The sequence below is a fragment of the Cetorhinus maximus genome, chromosome 10, assembly GCF_964194155.1.
Source record: "Cetorhinus maximus chromosome 10, sCetMax3.hap1.1, whole genome shotgun sequence".
Taxonomy (NCBI): domain Eukaryota; kingdom Metazoa; phylum Chordata; class Chondrichthyes; order Lamniformes; family Cetorhinidae; genus Cetorhinus; species Cetorhinus maximus.
Window position 1 is genome coordinate 13,638,853 of NC_135888.1, and position 25,452 is coordinate 13,664,304.

The following is a 25,452-nucleotide window of genomic DNA, read 5'->3' on the forward strand; positions in this document are numbered from 1 at the left end:
ATTTCAAGTTTTAAGACTTTACTGTGATAAATTAGCAAACTAAAACCAACATTGTATAAACACTATTCAGTGGGCAACTTATACTCTAAGCTACAGAGTAGACCCCCCATTTAACTTTTAAAATGACTGAAAATTCTCCTCCATGGTTATGCTTTATTCTGTCACTTAAGTGGATATTTCATTCTCCAGGAACCAGTCCAAAGCTATTCTCAGCTCCTGATGGCTTGTTTCCTTGTTCATTTTCCAACTGGATAACTTCTAATCTCCAAACTGACTTTCACAGTGAGTTTTACCTTGGAGATTCCACCCTCTAGCCCAAGCTAGGCAAATCTTCCAGTCTCATTTAAATCCACACAAACTTGGTCTCTTCAATCCGGATGCGAGTTTCCACCTGATTTCTGCATAGTGAACAATAGAGACTGCTTTCTGTTGACTCTTCCTTCCTAAACCCATCCCTTGGCAATGTGAATCACATTGGCCTTGTATCCAGGTAGAAATGCTAATTATCCTGTAAAGCTGTCCAAATCCATTTAATTTTGCAATTAAATGGATAGTTTAAAACTGAACCCTTTAAAAAAAAACTGACATTCCTAACACTTCCCTGTGAGACCTGGAGACTAACAGTCTACCCACAGCCATCACAGGTGCTTTTGCCATTTTCTACAGGTGCGAATATCTTGCACCTTCTTCCCAGTAAAACAATGGCAGAATTCAGAAGAGGTCAGATAAACCCCCTTCGTTCCTCCGTTTTACCCTAAATTAAAAAGACAGGCCCAGTTCCAAAACATGACAATCTTATAAACTTTGTATTTGTTGCACATTCTTCAATGGTTCAGGTGATACAGTTCTTGCTGTCACAAATATTGATTTTTTTTAACTTCTAGTCATGTCCTTTTGATATAATGCAATAAAGCAACCCTGTCAATCGAAAAAGGTTCATGATGTCCACAGAGTTGCAGGAGAGGAGTGAGGTTTGCTGAGCATGTGAAAATACAAAACTTTTTCTTTGCTCTCATTGTGTTTTATCTGAAAGCTTTAATGTCTTCGCTACTGCTTTCAGCAACAGGCACAGCCCAATGGAGGGAGTCGTCGATTACAGGGCAGCTCTAGAGGTTACCCTCCCTCTTTAAAGCAACCAAATCAAACAATTCCTACTACAAAAAGAAAATACAAGAATGCCCAGAAACTGCCTTCATGTGAACGGTTACCCAGCCTGGCTCCAAAGAGAAGGAAAATCGAGAAAGATCCAGTGGATAAAGAAAAGGAGAAGGAAGTGGCTCCTGTGAAAACCTCCTCTTTGTTTAGACACAACCCTGAGATCCCAAAAATACCAAGGTAGGAGCTGAACATTAAATAGGGATTTCTTTATGAAATGCATTTTTCCCCTCCAGAGTCACAGCTCCTCATCTTTGCTTTTTTAAGCTGGAAAGTAGAATAGAACATACCAAAGCATCCATGGCAGAAAATGGCCCATTGAATACTGAAGCTGGTGGGGTGGAAAGTGAGGACAAGGGGACCCTATTGTGATTCTGGGAGGGAGGGAAAGGGGTGAGAGCAGAAGTGTGGGGAGTGTGGCTGACACAGACGAGGGATCTGTCAACCACAGTGCGGGGTGGTTGGGGGCGTGGTCCTCAGTTGTGGGGAAAAAAAGGACATCTCAGAGGCACTGTTGTGGAAGGTTGCATCATCAGAACAGATGCGAAGGAGATAGAGGAACTGGGAGAGTAGAATGGAGTCCTTACAGGGTGTAGGGTGTGAAGAAATGTAGTCAAGAAAGCTGTGAGAGCCAGTGGGCTTGTAATGAATATTAGTTGATAGCCTAATGCCAGAAATGGAGACAGAGAAGTCAAGGAAGGAAAGGGAAGAGTCAGAGATGGACCATGTGAAACTGAGAAGGGTGGAAATTGGATTTGTGAGAACAAAGTTGTGCTTGCTTGTGATTTCTGATATTGAATTGTCTACCTCCTATTACGGGAACAGGAGATGTTTATATGGTCCACATGATGAAAGACCATTAGACAGGCACTAGAGGGCTACTGGTACCCATGGAAACACACTCCAATATGAGTAAACACCTTCACAAGAGAAGGGAAGAGCTTATTTTTGCTATTTTCTTTTGGTTTTCTTCCTAACCCTGTTAATTCTCCCTGGCAGAGAAGATAATACAGTGAATAAAATGGGAATGTACAATAGTTCCAGTATGTAGTTAGTCAATCTGAAGGTATATTTGCAATAAAGTAAATTGGATTCATCATTTAAAGCCAGCTACTAGGGAATCATTTACCTTTCAGGATTATTGTGTGAATATTTTTATCTTTACAAGTTTTTTTCTAATTTTCTCATTGTTCTGATTTTTATTCTCAGACAGACTATAAAAACATTGAAGGAAAAGATTTTTACAACTAACTCTTTTAATGAGCTCAATCTCCATCCACACCTGGTAGGTAGACGGACGGTTTATTTGCCTTTCGTTATTTCACCACGAAACTCAGAAGTAATGGGCTAAAGTTGGACTGTTTGTTATCTGTGAGGGTACTTAATGATTTGGTACTGGACATATGCTGACAACTGTAATTCTAATTTTGAGGTTTGATTTCTATTTTTTTAGCAGAAAATAGTAGGGGGAAATATATGAATTGAAATGAAATGGACAGGCTACCTGAATATCAGTCTCATCCTAGATCAGATTTGATATATATTGAAGTAGAAAGTAAGTAACTGGTCTGTTAATATAACTAGCCTGTGGACTGATTTTAAACTGTTGTCAATAAGCCTGAAGAAATACACACAAGCAGCTCAGGTACAACTAATTTACGAAAGCTACCGTGTAAGGAGGCTTGCATTTAGTGATGAGTCATAATCAGTTTGTGCGGTGTTTGTGGACTGCGGGATAGAGGATCATTTTAATTTAGATTCATTGCAAAATGCATCATCCTGTTTGATCAAAGGTTCTTTTTCTGCCATATTATTCAGGTCTCTACACTCCACAATGTCCTCAAGTTCTCTAACATGACCAGGTAGGGCCCAGAACCCTTAGTTTCTTTGATAACCATGGTTTAAAAAAATGTACCATTTAAAGGTTTTATAGTAATGGGGATTCTTATCAATGCTCAATTGATATAACCCATGGATTTCACGTCCTGTTTCAATTCAACAGAATCAACCTTTGTGTTTGTTTCTGGAGGCTCACCTTAAATAAATAATCCAGTTGTATTCCTTTAGCGAAATCTAATGCTAGCCTAAGAATAACATACGAAGAAGCAGAAGGAGTAGGCTATTTGGCCCCACGAGCCTGTTCCGCCATTTAATAAGATCATGGCTGATCTGATAACAGATTGGTATTGGATAAACTTGCATAGAAGGAGGCGTAGATTTATGCTTGCAGTGCAAAAGATTTTGGTTTCATACAAAAGCATTATAACTATAACTTAAACCTGAAGGAAGAATATTTATTCCCCTAGGTTGATTTTAAAAACAATAATCCTTCATAATCAGCTTGTTTTCTTTTCCCTGAAGCATTCAGAAGCAGGCAATTCCAATATTACTTGATGGGAAGGATGCTCTGGTACAATCACAGACTGGCTCAGGTACTTGGTGTAAATTTTTTGTTTAACTATCTTATGTATACAAAAGATAGCTACAAACAGCTGAAGTAAGAAAATAGGTCAATAAGACTAAGATAAGAAGAAGATTGTCTCTGTGAAGAATGATAAGACTTTAGAAATCCTCTGAAAGAGCTGAGCATTATCCCTTCATTGGCTGTTGCTGTTAGCTATGTTACTGAGATTTTATTAGCATGTAATAATGCTATTAATGTTTCATTTGTTGTCAAAACTAACATTGAATTCACAAGCTTATTTAAAATTTATTATAAAATTACACCCTTTGTTGTATGTATGTCTTTCATTGAATATCAGGATATTTTGTTGCTAGAATAAAAATAAAGACAGTGTTGTAAACAGCAAGCATGCTGAATGTCATCTGGAGTGCATTTGTTTAAATATAATGCAGGATTATTGAAAGTCAAAAGTGGAAAGGACCAACATAACATTGCAGGCTATTCATATGTTCATTGTGTATCTACTCTTGGTTGATCTTAGGGACTTTAAAATGTGGATGCACAATTTTATATAAATAACAATTTGAGAATCTTGAATAATTTACACTGTGCTACATGATTAAGAAAATCCTGCATTGTTAGTGGGATGAAGGTCCCCACATATGTCATCTGACATTGCCATAGTCTTTTCAGTGACCTGTTGCCTAGTTCAACAGATCACTACAATTTGTTCTTGCTGCTGAGAGGTACTAGCAAATCATAGAAGATTAACAAAAAATGTCAATTAATCAACTCTAGTATGATTACCCACATATGTACCTCTTTTTAATTAAAAAAAACTTAATAAACTTGCCTTTAAAAAGATGATTGAGCTGCATCGGTTCAACTAAAAAATCTAAATCAATAATTATAGGTTTGGTTAATTAGTGTGTAACAGCAATTAATTATTACAAAGGGGAATCAGATTGTCACTTGTCCAATCTCACTTTGTTGTTTATATGCAGGCAAAACATTAGCATATGGTGTCCCTCTGGTCCAGTCCTTGCAGTCTGTTCAACCGAAAATCCAGGTAGGTTGTACCTGTCTGGTGATCAGTAAATTTTTGAGTGCTAACTGTTGCACAACATCTTCATTTTTATGTGAGAGGTGTGATAGGGCTCTAATTGGTTACAGAATGTATCTTCTAAAATCCAGGGAAAATTCTGGAAGTTAAACCTATGAAGAACAGGCAAAATACTATGCCGAAAATACTCAGCAGATCAAGCAGTACCTATGGAGAATGAAATGGGCAACATTTCAGCTCTGAGACCATCAGAACTGTAAAGTGTTACAGGTGTGGCAGGTTTCAAGCAAATATAGGTGCTGGGAAAGGGGGTGGGGAGGAAAGAACAAAAGGGAAGGCAGGAGTGCTTAAATTACAAAACGGATGAAGGGACAAGGCAAAAGGGGATGTTAATAGGATAAGTTTTTAAAAAAAGATGGATCAAGAAGAGATGTCAAAGAAGAACCATTACTCACAACAGTGTCTGAAAAATTAGAAGCAATGGGTTATGATCTGAAATTGTTGAGCTCTGAGTCCTGAGGCTCTAGAGTGACTAACCGAAAGATAAGGTGATGTCCCTCAGGCATCATCAGAACAGTACAAGAGGTCAAGGCCAGAGTGGAAGGAGGGCGGAGAATTAAAATGGCAAGCGACCAAAATCTTGGTCATGCTTGCAGACTAAACTGAGGTGTTCAGCAAAGTGATTGCGCAATCTGCATTTGGTATTCCTAATGTTGAAGAATACCAACCACATCGTGAGCAGTGAACTGAAGAAGTACAATAAAGTTGTTGATCAGCGAAGAAATGTTTGAGGCCCTCCAGCTGATACTCGGCTCACTGAAGGCATGTTAATGAGGCCAGGGTCTCGAATGGCATAAGCCTCGTGCCTGCTCAAATCTGGGGGCAAAGCAGCTACTCCTCAACTTTGTGCCCGTTTAGGGCTTTAATTGAAAATTGTCACCTCTAGTCCTGTAAAGACAATGAAACGATCTATCCCAAAAGCGTCTGTGTGATCCTGTCACTGATATGAATCTGCCCTGATGTGATTGATCCATATGACAGCACTGACCATTCGGATTCAGCTAAATTCCCAAAACACCTCTTGCAGCAGTTTTTTAAATGTCCACAGTTTATTTTTATTCTCTTTTGAAATTAGTTTTAATGTCTTTCCCTCTTTTTTTTTCTTCCCAGCGACTATGTCCTGACATGCTCAAAGTCTCTATTATTGTCAACAAAATCTCCCCTCTCCTTCTCCTCTGAGTTATAAACTGAGATCCAAGACGATTCCGCTTCCATATCTATCCTGACCTCTGTGCTCTGGCCACTCCTGCCCTGACCTCCTCCTAATGTGACATCAATCCAATCTGGTGCCTACCTATGTGTTTGACCCAAAGTGACATGTTTTGGATCAGCCAGACTACAATTATCACTTCCCAATCACTAGCCTGAAAATTTCCTCTCCAGCCCTGCTCCCCAGTACTCACAGCAGAGGAACACTGCATGAGATTCCTTTGTGTACCCACATAGATATGCTAAGTAGAAAATACATTCCCCCCCCCCAACCCAGATTGTTCTCTGTAAAACTAAAATATTTATTTTGGACTGCACTATCAAATTTATTGGCCACTGCAGGATGAGCTGAAATCTTGCCTTGTTCATCCTTTGAGGCAAAGGTTATCAAGTTCATCTTCTGGAGTATTTGGTAGGGTTCCAGTAGGCGACAGCTAAGGCTGATCTGCACCTGGAAGGTCCTGCTACAGATAGGACAGGATACTGCAGACGATTGAGTTTTGGACAAGTTTGTGGCTCGGGATTTCCTCTCCTTGCATTTTCTCTGCCTCTGATATGCGCTTACCTTCATAGGAGGCCACACTGTTTTTGATTTGGTTGCGTTAGGTGCTGTGATCCTGGGCAAGTTTCTGTCCTTGTAGCACTTCCTTTGACTGCTATAAGAGCACACCCCAGATTCAAGCTCTCGGATCTGCTTTGGTGAGCGTGTAGCCAGAATGCCTGACACATGACCAGCCCAACTCAGTTGTGACTATCACAATATGGTATGGATGCTTGGTCTGCCAGCTCAGGTGAGCATCTCAGTGTCTGTTATTTGGTCTGATCTTCAGAAGCTTCTGAAGGCAGCTCATGTGAAAAGAGCTGAAATAGCACATGATGATGAATCATGTATTGTATCTTGTAACACTTAATGAGTATAATGGAGCTGGTTGTATGGAAGGAAGTTAACTTGCGTAATTCACCACCAAAAGATACTACTTGTGGGGAAATTATAATGGGAAAATTATAAAACTTTATCCATGAAATATTTTCTCCTTTGATTTTGTTTCATAGCGCAGCGATGGACCATATGCCATAGTCATCATTCCAACAAGAGAGGTACGCTATTTGCAACAAAAAGTGTAACAGTTAAAAATAGTTTGTATTTAAATTTACTTGCGAATGCAATACTTTTAAATTTTTGTTATTTTCGCTCTACATCAAGCACTACCAGATGAGGTAGAATGTGCATCGACTGTACGGCAAGGTTGGCTTTACACTAGCCAGCGGTAAACTCAAATACTAACCTCCGAACAGCACCCTAATGCACGAGCGTGAACTATTCCACTTCTTGTATCTGCCTGAGGGAAGTTGCCAATTAATGTCAAATACTGGGCAATTTTGAGCTGTGAGTCTGCACCCACAGGAGTTGACTTCACAGCCAGCAGGAAGAGGAGTTGTTCGTGTTCTGCCATGTGTTCTCCCAGAAGGATGGTGTGCTAACTCAGAACGACTTATACTGTAACTGGGTAACACATGGAAAATCATTTGATATCCAATACTCATTTAAGAACAAATATGCACACATTAAAGAAAAGTAGGATGTAATTTGCAAATTTGGAGAAATTAAACATTAATATTTTATCTACTCTCCTTGTCAGCTGGCCCTGCAAAGCTTTGATACCATTCAGAAATTGATCAAGGTAAGCGAATTTTAACAGAAATGAGAACTAATATATGCATATGCCTTTCAAGGTTGACTTTGTTGGAAATTTTCTTCAAAACATGACATACCGTGAATTAGTTATGTGGCAGTTAAGATTTTAAAAAATTACCAGGGTGGGGAAGGACTGAGAAAAGGGACTCATTTGTCATTCAGATGCATGTTGTAAGTTATTTCCATCCATCTATCTCCATACTAAGCCCATCTCCACAGATTTATTTTTAAAGTTTTATTAAAGACTGTAAGCTGACTGCTTTTGAATTCAGCCCCATCTGTGAAGTATCATTGGTTGGTGGTACAGGCGAATCACCCCCAAAGGTACTTAATAGACAGAAAATCTGCCCATGCGTAATTTGCATTTTCTTTCTACAATCATCGCGTTGTAATTTATCTTCTTAATCGGCAATGCATTTGTTGATGGAATAAGGTTGTTCTTAATGCCCATGAAAAGCATTATGGAAACAATAATTTGTAGAAACAGCCACGGAGGATGGCGCCATCATAATTGTATTAAACACTAATATTTAAAGAGAGATATAATTTAATACTGGCTCTCTTCTGGTATTATTGCTTTGACCCTTGACCCCTACTGGTCATTGTCCGGTATCAGTGTGACATTCAGAACAATTGCATGTCCCCCGATGGTTTAATAGATAAATATACTAACCAATGTGGTACTTAGCCAGACAGGCCAGAAAAGTTTCAAGTTTGATCCATGGGCCATTTAGCTTGGCTGTTTTCAACCAGGGCAGTAATTGGGGCATTATTAGCATCATAGAAGTTTACAGCACAAAAGGAGACCATTCGGCCCATTGTGCCTGTGCTGGCTCTTTAAAAGACCAACCATGCTTAGTCCCACATCCCTGCTTTTTGTCCATAATCCTGTAAGTTCCTCATCCTCAAGTACCTGCCCAGCACCCCCTTCTATTTATGAATTTAGCTTCCCCACCACCTTTACAGGTAGAGCATTCCGGATCCCAACTGTCTTGGGTGAAAAGAATTCTGCTCATTTTCCTCTAGATCTTTTGTCAATGATTTTGAATATATGACCTCTAGTTGTTGACCCATTTGCCAGAGGGAATATTTTTTCTCTATCTGCTCTTCAAAACTTTCCATCATTTTGAAGACCTCTGTTAGGTCACCTCTTAACTTTCTCTGTAACAAGGAGAGCAATCCGAACGTTTCACCACAACTGAAGCTTCTCATTCTTAGTAACGTACTGTAAACATCCTATCTACCTTTACTACACTTTTTTCCTGAAGTGTGGTGCCCAGAATTGTCTACAATACTCCAGCAGAGGCCTAACCAGTGATTTATGAAGTCCTAGAACGATCTCAGTTTTTATAGTTTATTCCTATTATTTGTAAACCCAAGTTAAGCCATATGCTTTTTCAAACACCTGGTCAACTTGATGTGCCATCTTTTAAGGATTTGTGTGTATGGACACCAAGAACTTTCTGCTCATCTACACTTTCCAAATTGTGCTATTTATAGTGCACTGCCTTTCCATAATAGCCCTTGAAATGCATCACTTCACACTTTCCTGCATTGAACTCCATCTGCCATGCTTCTGCCGATTGTCACCATCCTGTCTATGTCATCTTAAATCCATAACTACCCTCATCATTATATGCTACTTTACTAAGTTTCACATCATCTGCAAACTTTATAACACTGCTCCCTATGCCTGAGTCTAGGTCATTTATGAGGAACACCATTGCAGACCGCCTCCCAACTGAAAAATATCCATCCACCTTCACCCCTTATTTTCTGTCATTGGACCAATTTTGTATCCACACTCTTACATTTCACTTAATTCCATTGGTTTCCATCTTAATAAACCCATGTGGCACTTTGTCAAATACCTTCTGAAAGTCTATATATACAGCATCTGCTGCACTACTTGATCAATCTTCTCTCCTGCCTCATCATCAAATTCAATAAAGTTAGTCGGACATGATTTGCCTTTTCCAAATGACACTTACTGTTGTCCCCAATAATGGTTCCCAATCATTTCCCCACCATCGATATTAAAGCTGACTGGCCTATAGTTTCCTGGTTTACCCCTCTCCCCCTTTTTTTGAATAGTGATATAACAATAGTAACCCTTCAGCAGCACTCCTGTATTCAATGAGGATCGAAAGATTGTGACCAATGCCTTTTCTATTTCTACTTCTGCTACTTTCAGCAACCTGGGATGCATTCCACCTTGGCCAGGGACTTACCAACTTGGCTGTGATGCTAATATTTTTAGCATATCTTCTCTATTACTATCCTGTCCATAACTTCCCTTTTCTCTTAGTGTAACCTTCACATCTTCCACTTGCTTTGTGAAGACAGATGCAAAGTACTCATTTAATACTTTAGCCATGTCTAGTATCTCTATGTGAAGATTTCACTTTGGGCCCTTAATAAGCCCCAACTTTTCCCTTAGCTAACACCATATGTTATAAAATATTTTGGGGTTCAATTTAATGTTGCCTGATAATCTTTTCTCCTGAACCCCTGTGACTCCCGTATTAACTTTTCTCGATTCTCTCTGAGGTTTCCCATAGTCTTCCTGGTTATTAACTGAATCTTGCTCCTGACATTTGTTTAAAAACCTCCTTTTTCTGTTTTGTTTTAACTTTTATTGCTTTTGTAATCCAGGGCATATCAGCTTTGAATGTTCAACTTTTTCCTTTCAACGGAATATGTCTTGTTTGTAGTTGAACCGTGTCATCCCTGAATGAACTCCATTGCTCCATTACTGCTTTATTGTGCAAAATGCCTTTTCCAATTTACGTGTGCTTGGTCCCTTCTTAAATACCCAAATTTAGCTGTTCCTCAGTTGAGCATTTTTACCTTCAATATTTTCTGGCCTCTTTCCATAATCACTTTAAACCCAATTACCTTGTGGCTAATAAGATAAAAGCAAAATACTGAGGATGCTGGAAATCTGAAATAAAAACGGAAAATGCTGGAAAAACTCAGTAGGCCTGACAGCATCTGTGGAGAGAGAAACAGAGTTAACATTTCGAGTCCATATGACCCTTCTTCAGAGCTCAGACTCAACGTTAACTCTGTTTCTCTCTCCACAGTTGCTGTTCGACCTGCTGAATTTTTCCAGCATTTTCTGTTTTTATTTACATTGTGGCCATTGTTAACTGGATTACATCCTACTATAACAGACTTAATTTGCCCTATTTCATTTCCCAGAAACAGATGTGTTGCTGCAATTGTACAGGGCCTAGGTGAGACCACACCTGGAATATTGTGTGCAGTTTTGGTCTCCTTATCTGAGGAAGGATGTACTTGCTATAGAAGGAGTGTAGCAAAGGTTTACCCGACTAATTCCTGGGATGGTGGGACTGACATATGAGGAGAGATTGAGTCGATTAGGATTATATTCGCTGGAGTTCAGAAGAATATGGGGGGATCTCATAGAAACCTATAAAATTCTAACAGGACTAGACAGAGTAGATGCAGGAAGGATGTTCCCGATGGTGGGTGAGTCCAGAAGCAGGGGTCACAGTCTGAGGATATGACGTATACCATTTAGGACTGCGATGAGGAGAAATTTCTTCACCCAGAGAGTGGTGAGCCTGTGGAATTCATTACCACAGAAAGTAGTTGAGACCAAAACATTGTATGCTTTCAAGAAGGAGTTAGATATAGCTCTTGAGACGAAAGGGATCAAAGGGTATGGGGAGAAAGCGGAAGCAGGCTATTGCGTTGGATGATCAGCCATGATCATAATGAATGGCGGAGCAGGCTCGAAGGGCCAATTGGCCTACTCCTAGTTTCTATGTTTCTAAGCTATGTTTCTTCCTGTCCATATTTGAGTAATTAAGTCTTCTGATATTATTGCTTTTTTTTTTAAACACACCATGACAGATTTGCTCATCTACTTCTTTCTCTCTGTTTGGAGCTCTATTTTTTAAAAAAAAGTTTTACACATTCCTTAACTCAAGCCAATTACGTACAATCCTAGAACCTTCTGGTATATCCTTTCCATTTAGAACTTTAACATGATCCTTAATCAGTACTGCCACCTCCCTCCTCTTTTCTTTCTCTTTCCTTCCTGAATACTTGGTAACCAATAAGAATGCATTTCTGGCCTTGCTTGAACCATGTCTGTTAATGCAAACACTTCAAAATCCCATGTAGCAATTATTGACTGCAGCTAATCAATCTTATCCCCTGGTCCCTGATCTAATTTCTTCCTTCTGCCACTTACTGGTTCCTCTCCCCCTGCTAATTTGCTTTAGTACCCTCCACCTTGAGTTAAGCTGGAAAATAAAGGCCAGGCACCATCATTTCCCAACATCCTGAAAGGAAGATTTCTGTGTTGAAATCAGCTGTAGCGCCTGGTGACACCTGTACCACTCACTGTCTAGGTTCTCATGTGAGGAACGGACACTGGTGAGTAGCCTCTGCAGTGTTTGGATCCCTATACTAGCAAGAATCAATGCCCTCAAAAGCGGAGATAATTGTTGGGGTGTGGAGAGGTAACAGAATTTAGAAACCTAGAACCATAGAAATTTAGAGCACAAGAGGCCATTCAGCCAGTCATGCCTCTGCTAGCTCTTTGCTAAAGCAATCCAAAACTAATCTCACTGCCCTCCATTTTCCCATTAACTTTGTATCTTCCTCTACTTCAACTATTGATCAAGCTTTCTCTTAAACGATGCAATAGTCAGCCATTCCTTGTAGCAAAGATTCTGTGCTCAACAACCTTCACACTAAATAAATTTCTTCTAACTTCTCTCCAAATGCTCAGTGACAATTTTAATTTGTTACTCCTTCATTTCTGCCTCCCCAATAGAGGAAATGGTCTTTCCCTATTCACTCCATCAAAACCTTTCATAATTTGAAAAACTTCTATTAAATCTCCACCTTAGCCTTTGCTCCTCCGGTGGAAATACTCCTAGTAACTCAAGTCTTTTTTCATAACTTGCCTATCCCTAGCTATTCATAGTGAATCTACACAGTATACCCTGTGAGGTTAATGATTTTTCCTTAATTCGGCATACATTAGTCTAACTATGGATTAACCAATGTCTGTACAAATTTATCATTAGTCCTTTACTATTGTACCCTACGCCACTATTGATAAAACCAGTGCCAGTGAAGTGGACAAAAACAGATTGTACATTTCATGCTCTTATCTGGCTTCTTAATTGAGCAGTTACATTGTTTTCTTTTTACTTGATAGCCATTTACATGGATTGTGCCAGGAGTGCTGATGGGAGGAGAGAAACGAAAATCCGAGAAAGCCAGGTACTCCCAGCTTGATCAGTGAAGCGAATAGAGAAAACCAAACAAACATGAGCACGCTGAGTAAAGCCCAGTTTTCTGATTCTGTTTCATAGATATTGTGACTAATTGGATAGCTCTTTCAAAGAATCAGCACAGGCACAACAGGCCAAATGGCCACCTCCTTTACTGTATGATTCTAATACTAACTAGTGTGTTTCAACTCATTAGTTAACTATTTTCACATCTTACTCATGTCCTTGATTGGCAGTTATTAAAAATATATCAGAAGTAGAGATGTTTAGAATTAAAGACACAACTACAGAGTAGTTATAAGAAATGCATGAGATCTCACCCCTGTTAATAATGCTTTATGTGTATTTTAGCCCTGCCATGGGACAGCTGGTATGGGGTCGCAAACTTCTTCTGTTGAGACTCATTTCTTATTCTTATTGGGCATTCACAATAGTACACCATTCAATGAGCAAAATTGTTGACCTTGTGAGGTGTGCTGGAATGAGACTAGAGTATCAAGATTTGCAACTTATTGTAATTAGAGAAAACTACCACGGAGTTAAAAAGAACAAATCGATGGTTTATTGGCATTTTGGAGATAAGTTTTCCATGTAGAGAAGTACTCGCTTATTGAAGTAAATGGCTTCTTTATGAATGAGTTAAACGCGGGAGAATAAGTTATATATGTTGTTACAAGGCTATGCCCCTTTAGTTTTGAAAATATGGTTTTTCAACATTCAACTGACTGGAAATTTTGCAATTTAAACTACGACAGAGCAAACCTGCTTAAAAATGCAAGGCCACATTCCAAGGTGAAGGTGAGAAACCAACAAATCACCCTGAGAGGAGCGTGAATAGAGAAACTTTCCCTATGATCCAGATACCCATCCACATTCGAAAGAGACATTAAAAATGCAAAGTACTGGATAATGAAACAATGGCTGCAACAGGCAGACCCACCCAAAACATCTTAGAAATACGCAATAGTGAAGTATTTCAAGGCAAGGCTACCAGCCACGAGAGAGAGATTGCAAGTGACACAGGTGGTGTCCAGAAACTCTCCAGCAGAGGAAACAAGCTGAGATCTCGCTCGCTCTCTCTCTCTCTCTCTCTCTCCCCCTCCCTCCCTCCCTCTTTTGGAATAAACATTTTGCCCTGTTTGAGAAGCTAACTCTACCAGAAACCTATCAGTGAGACCTCGTAATAATTGCAACATCTTCTACCTCTGTGTTTGCATCCAAGAAACCAGCTAACCTAATTCGGCTGCAACGTTTAAAACCTACGCCTCAAGGACACTTAACTGTATATTCCTTTACGTTTTTTTAATTGGACTCTAGCCCCCTTATTTCTGATATCTGTGTGTGCCTGCGTGTGTGTGTGTGTGTCTGGGCCCTAATGACTACATGAAGGCCGAATGCTTGGCAACATGTTTTTATTATTTTTCTCTGATTTAGTGGTTAATAAATTTGCTCTTTCTTTGACTCAAGAAAACCTGTTTTGATTGGCTCCTTATCGCTCACAGCTTAAATAGTTAAATACATTCTGATTTGGAAAAGGCATATCCTTGTAAAAAAGAAACTTAAACCTTTGTTGTAACCAACTAAGGAAGTTGGATAGAGGGGAGCCAGTTCACCCTTTCTCATCTGGTTGTAACAATGTTGAAGTGTAGGTGTACACATGTAACATGAAATTGTTGCACATTCCTGTCTCAAGAGTATTGTTGCATTTTTATTTATAGGAGGTGTAATGCCAACTGGACCCACTTCTTGAAGTCAAAAGATTGAGTTCAAGGCAATTCTGTGCAGTACTTGGAGACTACAGTATTGTTAAAAGTGCCACCCTTCGGATGCAATGTTAAACCCCAACTCTGCCAGTTCCAGAGATCCAGATGGAGATTAAGGATCCTATAGTGCTATTTGAAGAAAATCAAATAATTCTCCCCACATCCTCCTTAATATTCCTCCCTCAATAGCCCTCAAAAAAGATGAACTGGTTATTTTCATTGTATTTTGTAAGAGTTTGCCATACAAAATAGTTGCTGCTTTTGCCTATGTAACTGTCAATGCAGTTTAAAGTAATTCACTGTGTGTGCAGTGCTGCAAGAAGTTTGAGGCTATATAAATTCAAAATTGTAAGATTCATATTTTCATATTCCAGGTTACGTAAAGGTATAAATATTCTTATATCAACTCCAGGGCGATTAGTGGATCATATAAAGAACACAAAGAATATTTGTTTTGCCCGTGTACAATGGTTTGTTGTCGATGAAGCTGACAGGTAAGTGTGCATGTACCTATGGTTACTGTGTTAGCAATGGCTCAGTGAGTAGCATTCTCACCTCTGAGTAAGAAGGTTATGAGCTCAAATCCCACTCCAGAGACTTGAGCACAAAAATCCAGACTGACGTTCCAGTGCAGTACTGTCGATGGTGCCCTCTTTCAGATGGGACATTAACAACATCTCGTGCTCTCTCAAGTGAACTGAAATGACTCCTGGCGCTGTTGCAAAGAAACATAGGGGAGTTATACTGGTGCCTTCGGTAATATTTATCACTCAATCTGTTTTTAGTGATGCTGATTACAACAGTGACTGCACTTCAAAAGTATTTCAGCATGGACTGCAGCGGTTCAGGAAGGTGGCTCACCACCACCACCTCAAGGGCAATTAGGAGTAGGCAATATAAAGCTGGCCTAGCAAGCGATACCCACGTTCCATGAAAGAATGAAAAGAATTTTTATGTGAAATACTTGGGCGCATCCTGAGGTCATGAAAGACGCTATATAAATGCATGTGTTTTTTTTTTCAGTTAAGCTGGGCAAGAATTTTCTAACTTATGGCTGAGTGAGGTTTGGGTTCCTATGTTAAACCAAAATTGGGTTTCAAATTCTCTGTCATCAGCATTATTCTCGATTCCTTATCTGAAACGGCGGTTAAAAAACCTCATGTTACCCTTGTGCTGTTACAAGGAGATTTATCAAGTTGTCCTTAGATTTGGAAGCAGCACCTGAATATCTTTCTGCTAACTATGAAGTTAAGAGATGGCATGAATAATCTATCTGCTAATGTTTGCTACAGTAGAACATTGCAGCGAAAATTAAGGTTTCCATTACACCTTTGCAGTAATGTTTTACGACCACTAGATGTCTCTATATTATACTTTTCTTAAGTTTGTTATGATGGACTGTAAAGTATTTTTGTGGTGGGGGTGTGGAGTAACTTAATTTTGTTAAGTGAACTGAGTCAGGTGCAAACTAACTTTCACTCGTGATGCTTTGAATTTCTAGGTCTTACTTGCAGTCTTAACTAATGACTGGTGTTCAGGAGTACAATTAGGGTCAATCTAACATTAAATCATTTAATATCTTAGTGAGACCCCAATAATAATTCTTATCAAGAACAGTATTTGTGACGTCTTTTTTTTTCTCCGTGAGCAGATTGCTGGACCTGGGTTTTGAGAAAGATATCACTGTGATACTGAATGCTCTAAATGCAGCACATGAGAAAAGGCAAAACGTTCTCCTCTCTGCCACCCTAACAGATGGTGAGGCTTTGGTTCCTGGTGAATAAATATTTTTTTTAAAGGGTGTTTCTGTTATGCTGGCTATTAAAATGTCTGCCTCCGATTCTACCTTTAGTCCTAGGACTACTTTAAATTTGAATCTGGCATGTTATGAATTTCATGGTTTTTGGATCAAAATCGTGGAAATACCTATCTAACAGCATTACAGGATACCGTCACCACATAGTTTGCAACAGTTCGAGAAGAAGGTTCATTACCTCCACATTCTCAGCGGCAAATGCTGGCATTGTTAGCAACATCCATGTCCCCTGAATAAATAAAAATAGATTTCAGTCTATGGGACAGATCAGATGGGCTGCAGTGTCTTTTCCACTGTTGTATGTTCCACTTATTGTCATTGTGGAACACAACGATAGTCGAGTACAGTGAAATCTGTTTAAAATGTCATATGACTCTGCACAGTACCATTGGTTTTAAAAGTTTAATGTTAAAATTAATGATTTTTTTAAAAATGAAGGCTGATTAGAATGAAGCTTATTGGTTGCTTGGGTTTTTAGGATCTTTTTTCAGGCACCCCAAGTCACTCTTTGGCCTTCTAGCACTCCATTCAAGAATAATATTTAGCAGCATTAATGAAATTGTGCATATCACAGGTAACCTAAAACAAGGATAACATAACTGTACATTTTCTTTTGAAATATCTCTAAATGTGCTATGTTTCTACCTCAGGAGTGAATCATTTAGCTGGGATCAGTTTAAAAGAGCCAGCCAATATATATGTCACAGAAACAAACGAGTCGAAACCTGCGTTTGCGACAAAAGGAATGAAGACGAAGCAAGAAGACATCAAGGAAGATTCGGAATGCTATTCTATTCCAGAGCAACTTCAACAGTTTATGGTGATGGTTCCCAGCAAACTGCGACTGGTTACGCTTTCAGCGTTCATACTCCAAAAATGCAAAGTAAGAAATTACTCTGAATACAGTAGTATTACTGTAGTAGTTATGTTACTGGAGTAGTGAGTCAGAGGCTTGGACTAATGGTTTAGAGTTCAGATTCCACCACGACAGTTTGGGAATTTGAAATCGGCTGGGGGGTGGGCATTAAAAAGGGAAATATTGTCTTGCATTTCATTCATTTTGTCCTGTTTGACCCAGACTAAACGAAGACTCAGTTCCAAGGTTGTCCTCCTAAGAACAAAAGACCATTCGTTATGGCATGTCCTTGTGCAGCTTTTCCTCTCATATCAATTGTGAATGATTTAATAGGAGCTACTTTTACTTCAGACTCTGCCACACATCTGATAATTCTTTCTATTCTTTACAGTTTGAAAAGAAACAGAAAATGATCATATTTTTCTCCAGTTGTGAGTCTGTGGAATTTCACTACACCCTTTTCACAAATGTCCTTACTCCATTTTCTGACTGTATGGAGCTAAAACAGTTACCTTTCTCAGCTTGTAAGATGCTGTTTCTGCGATTGCATGGGAACATGAAACAGGAGGTGAGTGTGCTTTTATTTGTGTTGAGGCATGACACTTGACATTAAGAAAGGATTTTCCTTTTGCTGCCTTTGATTCCTCACTATCAGCACCACTCCATAACCCTGCCAGTTTCCACACCCTTGATTTGTGCTACTTTTGAAACAGCTGCTAAGAGGTGTGCAGGAGTGCCATGGTTGATTCTACTATTTATCACCCAGACTGCATGGGTGTGATCAGAAATTCTTTGTGTGGGGAACTGCAGGGAAGAAGCACCATGGTGCAGCAGGCGATGTGCATCAGCAGGTCGCCAGACAGCCATTGGATCTCACTTAAGTAGTTGCAGAAACTCCCCCGTTAATGAAATGCGCTGATTCTTGGCTAGGCTTTTAGTAGAAATATCTTGTCATATTTCAGAGCACTATCTCTAGCAGGTGAAGAAAATCATTGTGGGAGAAAAGGGATCTGGAACCATCCTATCCCACAAGACAAAGGAGTTTTATTTTTAAATAGCCTTTATTGCTGCAGTTTGAGTGAGAAGCTTATAATGTGGCTTTAAACTGTGTGGCATTCAACACATTCTAGATTGATATCCACTGTGCTCTAAGGAGCAAAGTTTTTGGCAGTATTTAAACATTATCATAAAAGCAAAATACTGCGGATGCTGGAAATCTGAAAGAAAAACAGAAAATGCTGGAAAAACTCAGTGGGCCTGGCAGCATCTGTGGAGAGAGAAACAGAGTTAACGTTTTGAGTCCGTTTGACTCTTCATTTTCTGTTTTTGTTTTAAACATTATCGTTTGGGGAAATTCAAATGGTTGATTTATGAATGTGGCTGCCCATGCACAATTCAATTTTAAAAAAACACTTCCGGGGTAACCGGCATTTAAAATCCTGAGATTTCCTGCCAAGAAACCAAAGTTAAACTCCTAGCCATTGACTGATTATTTGGCCAAGTAACAATGTAAGTACGAGAGGAAGGGAAAACTGGCTGGGGAATGTTCCATACCTCCATTAATGGAACAAAATTACCCTACTTCTGCAATTGTGGAAGATAGTGTGGATATAGAGAAAATATAATTTTTTTTTAAGGAAAACACACAAGCACTGACAGTTTTGATGCCCATTGTAGCTAGTGCACTTCATGAGTCAGAGCAGGCCGGGTATGTAGGCCGCGCACACCCTGACCAGCTGTTATCTAGCAAAACAAAGATTAAGTGGATGGGTGTCAGGGGAGGAATTTTAATGTTTATTACCCTGAGTATAATTAGTGCATTATGTCTTCAAATTAGAGCTTCAATGGAGCTAAATAGCATACCCCATATGGTACTGCTGAGTGGATGCACTGCTGCATTTCAGATACAGTGAGATTCCTCTTACTGTCATTATCTGTTGTCACTTGCTGCTTACTGATACTTATTTCTAAGTTGCTCAATCTTTTTGGTCTGTCCCCACGACCATAAAAAAATTATTTCCATGTATTCGCCTTTTTCTTTTTCTCGACCATTTTCATCCATGTTAAAAGTGCACATTTTTATCATTTTCTTAACCCAGTAATTGGATAGAAGTGTTCACGACCTTATTGAAATGGGAGTGTAATTCATACTGTTACAGCTTGCCAGGTGATTTGATTTGTAATAGTGATCTTATTTCCAGAGTGGTTCATTTGTATTATTTTATTCAGAAAACCACACTGAGTCTTCAGTTTCTGATCCCTGTTAGAACTGAATGATGGTGAGAAGTATAGGAATGCACTGTACACTATTGCACACTCTGATAGTGGTACTAGCATCTGCTTTATCTTGCAGACACGGAAGCAAGTTTTTCTGGAATTTTCACAATCAAAAATGGGTGTTCTTCTCTGCACAGTAAGTACACATCTTAAATGAAAGTGTAGAACAAGGGAATATGGCCAGACCATTCAGCAGGGAAGCTGGGAAACATTTGATCAAGGAAAGTTTGGAATTCTCTCCCAGAAAAAGAAATGGATTATAGATTATTAATAATACTAAATCCCAGATTGATAGATTTTTGCTAGCCAAGGTTATTAAAGCGAAGATGGATAAATGAAGTTCTGATATAGGTCAGCCATATTCTCATTGAATGCTGGAACAGGCTCGGGGGAGGGAAGTGGGGAGTGCAGGGGCAGTGGCTGAATGGTCTCCTTTTCTTCCAACATTCCTAAAAGAATGGAAAAAAACTATTTCTTATTATTTTTGACCAGGAAAGTGAAAACAATTCTTCTACTGTCCTGTACCAAAACAACTTTTTTTTTTATCATTCAGTGAATCTGCATAGTTTGCTCTGAATATTTGTCCAGTTGTCATTCTTTTCTGTCTTTCAATTTTTCTCATCTCTTCTTTTCCCTACCTTGTACTCTTTTTTTTATTTTGTTAATTTTCTTTTGTTGTTTTTTGTTCCCTCTGCATTTCTGCCTTCCCAGACCTATTCTGTTCTGCTCACATATTTTCTGAGTAACATCATTAACCCTTAGAGCTCCGGAAGATTAATTACAGCTTTCAAAATAACAAGTGCTAACCTTTGGTTATGTCATAAGAAAAAAGCTCAGAACAGATTGGATGATGCAGTGGGTATGGAAGTACAAAACGAAAACTGTCTATAATCTAGCATTGAAGTTGGCAATCCAAGACCATGAGAATGTTCAAATGAGGGAAGTTTGCATGCAGATGGATAAATTGGTTGGGACAGCTTAACAAAGATAGAAAAAGAAGAAAGCTGCAAATGTGAAATAAAAAATACTGTCCATCAGCATCTAAAAAGAGAAAAGGCAGGTTCATGCTTGCAGGTGTAGACCCATCATCATTACTTTTTTGTTAGTTCTGAAATTGACCATTGAAAAACTGTACTGCTTCAGAAGCCAGATTTATTTTCAGGAACAATGATGAAGATAACAAAGTTTGTTTCTATAAACAGTTAACTGAAGTTATGTTTCATGCAAATTCAGCTAGTGTTTTGGGCTGTATAATTGTTGGTTGCAGTTTGGAATTATTCATGGTAAATGGTCACTTAAAGGTTTAAGGAATGCTTTAGTATACATTTATAATCATGCGTTCAGTCATTTCTGTAATTAATGGGTAATTAGTGCAAAACTTGAGAGCTGCCATCAATATTTACTATATCTGAGACTTAAATATAAAAATCTAAGCGATTAAGACTGAGAAATGACTGAAGGTAGTGCAGTTTCTAAATAGCACAACCGTGATGGGTATATGGTTGAATATACTAGAAAGTTACAGTGCCATTATTTTCATAATCTGATAATTTACCCTAGTGTAGTAGTAAGCCACGCTAAAACCCTTTTTCCTGTGATTTGACCACGCCGGCAGCAACATGGAAAGCCAGGAGGGAAGTGTCACCTTCACAGCTTGGACAGTGAACGGGCAGAGTGGATCACCTACCCATTGTAGAACTCTCCCAGTTTACAACCCAAGTGGTTAAAGTAGTAATTACCACCATGGCATTGATGCTTTTCTGTCACTTTTCATTGTTACACATTGATGCTAGTTGTTGGAAATCGTGAAGCCTGTTTACTCATGGGTGATAATTTTACTGAATATAATATAATAAAAACAGATGCCTGATTGCTAGTTTTTATAGAATTAAAATCTGTCAAAACACTCTGCAAAATCACATTTTTATTAGTTCAGTTCTTTCCAAAGTTTGTGAGAATATAGTAAATAAAGGAGTAATAAGGCTTAAAGGAATCTTCAAATTCAGTTGCCAAAAATGTATAGAATAAACTAATCTTGTAGATTTAAAAATGGTTCTTGACTTTTTTTAACGTAAAGATATAAAATCTCTCTTTCTCACCATTCTTCATCTCACGCCCCCCCCCCACCAAACGCTGGTATCACCAAGCCATGTGCCACCTGCAGCCAAGTGTTCCCAGACTTGTTCCCAAACCTACACGAACTGTGCTCCTCATCTGCTTGCTAGAAGACACATGATGGCAACCTGGTGATTTCCCCTTATGGGAAGGTTGCAGGTCTTTGCTTGGCATCTCCCAACACAGCTTGAGTGTGTCAAAAACTCCCTGGAATAACGGGGTTTTATTTGTAGGTCTCAGCACTGCACTGTAAAGCTTTGTGAATTTAAGACTATCCGTGCACTACCTTCATTCGCTTCTGTTTTTCCTTTGTGCTTGTTTTGAGCTAACTGTAATCGTATAATAAAGAGACAGGTGTGTCTTGTCCACTTAGAGCTAAAAATGACCAAGCTGATGCTGTCAGGTATTAATCTGAGCCTTGTGTTGGATTGTTTTGGCTCTCCTTGCTGCTGCTCAGACTGCAGAAGGTGGCATTCTGCACTCCAAAGGTGGCAGATGCTGATCTCTAAACGTGTGAATCTTGACTATTTCCACCCACCGAAAAAGTGTAAATTACAGCTATCGGGAGTAATTAGCGCTGATAAACCCTTCCGAGCTCATTCTGTTTATAATGACGCACTCCTGAACTGCTCTTTCAAGGCAAGCTGTCACCAAAGAAACAGGACTGAGCAAAGAACACCGGGTTTTCCTGTGTAGGCTTTGACTTTCTTTTTCATGCTTAATCTGATTAGTGTATTTCAAGTTTCAGCGCAAGGTTTTTTTTAATGGCGTGTAATTTTTCAGGTTACTAGTAAAAATATTTTAAGTCTATAAATAAATGAAAATGTACAGCTTAAAAGGAAGAGATATGCAGAGCTGTTCCCTCTGCATAACATTGTATGATACCATATCAGTCCTACACTGTTAAAATTCCATGTAAAACACCTGAACATGAAGGTATTTTTTAAGAGATTCTAAAACTTGCGTAAATGTGCACAACTTTGAATTAACTTCCTTTTTATGTAGCTATTGACCTGTGGGTTTTCATATATATAGTTTTTTTTTAATTGGCATCAGAAAAATTACTTAGGATGATATCTTGCAAATTTTAATGGTGTATGGCTACAAATATATTGCCTTAACCAGATTAAATAGAAAAGCTAAAAAAAAACCCTGTTAAAATAGGTGTATGTGTTCACACATGTACACTGTAGAGTGCTACAAAAGTGTTGACTTTTGCTCTTGAGCTACAGTAGTACTGAAGAGTGTTGAAATGCTTGAAGCCCGAAGTCTGACAACTTATGTTTGGTCAGTTTTACAACCTGAAGCTTAACAAAGGTTATCTTTTTTTACAAAAATTAGTATTGTTTTATACTCTTGAAATTAGATTTTTATTTAAACTTGGAACCCATATATTGTACTTGTGTGCCATGGCATGTCAGAATGTGGGTGCATGCCTACAGTTCACCATGTGGTGAGTTCTGAGCTGGGCCATAGCAGCAAGGACCAATAAATTATAACCAGTGAATAACATTGTGACCAGAACAGATGACCCAAGTAAACTTTCAGCATGAGCTTAATCCAGCTTGGTGCATGTCACCTCGATTAACCCCTGACAGCACTCAGTGTTAGATGCTGCCAGACTGTCCCTTTCTATCCAACACAGCAATCAGTAAATAATAAAACATTTAAAAATGCTGAATATCCTCTTGTGAATAGCCATACGGCCTGCTGCCTCAGCCAATCTCTTCAATCCTCACTCTTTTGACAATACCACAGGTCCATACTGAGAAACTCCTCAACACGCTGATCTCCTATAACAGTTCAACTCACACCCAATTCAGTTTTTGGTCTCTTGAGCTTTTCCTCTTAATTTCAAGCACAGATCCTGCCCCCTTCCTCCCTGCCCCACACCCACCAACCCCTTGCCCGTACTTTTGTTTGGCAGCCTATAGATGGACCATTACTAATGTTGCTGGTGCAGTGTAAACTTGTTGCATGTTGAACCATCCATCAGTTTTCCTTTTTTTCTTTCTCTAGGGAAAATCAGTATAGTTCTTAAAAGTGCATAATTTATTACTAAACCAAATACTTATATACCTATTGATTGATAACCATGTCAGAAATTAGTAGCAGCGTAAACCCCTTCTAATCTTTTGTCGAATAATGCCTTCTCTTAGTAACATAGGAGCAAGAGTAGGCCATTCGGCCTGTTGAGCCTGCTCTGCCATCCAAACAGATATTGACTCTTGCACAACATTTCCCCACTATTTCCATATCCCCTGATGTCTCTTAGTGATGGTGTTACGGTAAGAACAAGATGAAGGTGGAAATTTCCCGTCCATCCATTTATGTGTCTCTCCCCACCCATTACCAACAGCCTTGTCAGTGACCTTGACCCCATGGACACCATTACCTCTTGAACTGTATACATTTCATTCACTCTTTACACCTGTGCTAGTCACCAGACAAAATTATTGAGATAATGTCACAAAAGTTTTTTTTAGACTGTGCAATGGGTCAGAGCCCACAAAGAACAGGAATAAAATTAACTAAATTGTTTGTTGTAGAGGAAAGGACCTTTCTCCTTTATTCTGCAAATCCTGGTCCCAGATGTCATTTTGATGTTTAAACAGCCCTGTTTTGTAAAACCCAAATGTAATGGAGTCTGCAGCAGTTAAATTTCAATCAGCTATTGCACATTTACAAATAACATTTAATGATACCCTAATTGTTTGTTTAAACCTCTATGCAGATTCCCCATTTTTGTAATTTTTGATGGAAATTTTCCCAGCTTGAGGTTAAAAAGCTTCAGTTCATTTTGGATTTATTCCTAGAAATGCAGTGTTGATTTGCTTCAGTCAAGCCTGCTCACATTAAAATGTTACACACATTTTTAATTACATATAATATTGTCTCTGTAATTGTTCATTTGGACCCTGTTCTTTTTGGTAATGGTACAGTTTTAGAAAAGGTCATTCATACGAATAGTGTGCACCTTGGACTGAAGAGCTAACTTAAGATGCCAATTTCCTCTGGTTTCAAGCAGTTGTTGGCGCTTCTGACAGCTTTAACTCCCTCTTATTCCTTCACTGATAGCATGGTACAATCTGTCGCCCAGACGACGGGGGCCACTACCCTGCTGCTGACTTTCTGCAAAAGGCAATAATGACTTTTGGCAGGATGGTGGGATGACAGTGGCAAAATGGTGGCCCCTCCTAGTGAATCGTTAGGTTCCCTATCTCCATTAGCTTGCTCGCTTTGCAAGCTTCTGCACCAAATAAATGAGTCATTTGAATCCAACTGACAAGCTGGCACCGATTGCCCCGCGGTCCATCTGTACTTTCAGGCATCATGTAGCCCACCAAGTGGCATGCTGGGGTCTTGTCTCAGCACCATGTAATCTTCTATTCTGTCTGTCTTTTTCCTCTGAAAGGACGTAGCAGCACGTGGGCTAGACCTGCCAGAAGTCACGTGGATTGTTCAGGTAAGAGTCAGTTCTTAAGCAGCAAGCAGCTTTCCTTCATAAAGTACATGAAATGATTCATAAGCATGAATTTTTCAAATGATTCTTGATTTGCTCTTTTTATCAATTACTGTGTTAGTCATTTATTTGCTTGTTTTTATCTTTCTAAAATAAAGTAACATCACTGACAGATATTTTGGGGCATTTTTTTGGTTAAAAAGAGGTTCTTCTTAAACAAAATCTGCCAAGTTTTTTTTTCTCTATTTCAGCCAACTGATTTCAAAATTTGAAGAAATGGTTTGGGGTAAGGTGAA

The 25,452-nt window shown here is 39.0% G+C and overlaps 1 protein-coding gene across 2 annotated transcripts in view; it reads left to right on the top strand.

Annotated features, from left to right (window-relative positions):
• The window catches only part of ddx31 (DEAD (Asp-Glu-Ala-Asp) box polypeptide 31), an 84,585-nt gene that overhangs the window by 3,292 nt on the left and 55,841 nt on the right, over positions 1-25,452 (top strand). For both annotated transcript variants that reach the window (XM_078549991.1, XM_078549992.1), the window contains exons 2-15: positions 1,061-1,335; positions 2,365-2,440; positions 2,974-3,017; positions 3,517-3,587; positions 4,564-4,628; positions 6,945-6,989; positions 7,532-7,573; positions 12,791-12,855; positions 15,004-15,123; positions 16,281-16,387; positions 17,096-17,328; positions 17,693-17,869; positions 19,655-19,714; positions 25,109-25,159. In XM_078549991.1, the coding sequence (XP_078406117.1) occupies positions 1,061-1,335; positions 2,365-2,440; positions 2,974-3,017; positions 3,517-3,587; positions 4,564-4,628; positions 6,945-6,989; positions 7,532-7,573; positions 12,791-12,855; positions 15,004-15,123; positions 16,281-16,387; positions 17,096-17,328; positions 17,693-17,869; positions 19,655-19,714; positions 25,109-25,159 (1,431 nt within the window). The remainder of the gene's footprint in view (positions 1-1,060; positions 1,336-2,364; positions 2,441-2,973; positions 3,018-3,516; positions 3,588-4,563; positions 4,629-6,944; positions 6,990-7,531; positions 7,574-12,790; positions 12,856-15,003; positions 15,124-16,280; positions 16,388-17,095; positions 17,329-17,692; positions 17,870-19,654; positions 19,715-25,108; positions 25,160-25,452) is intronic.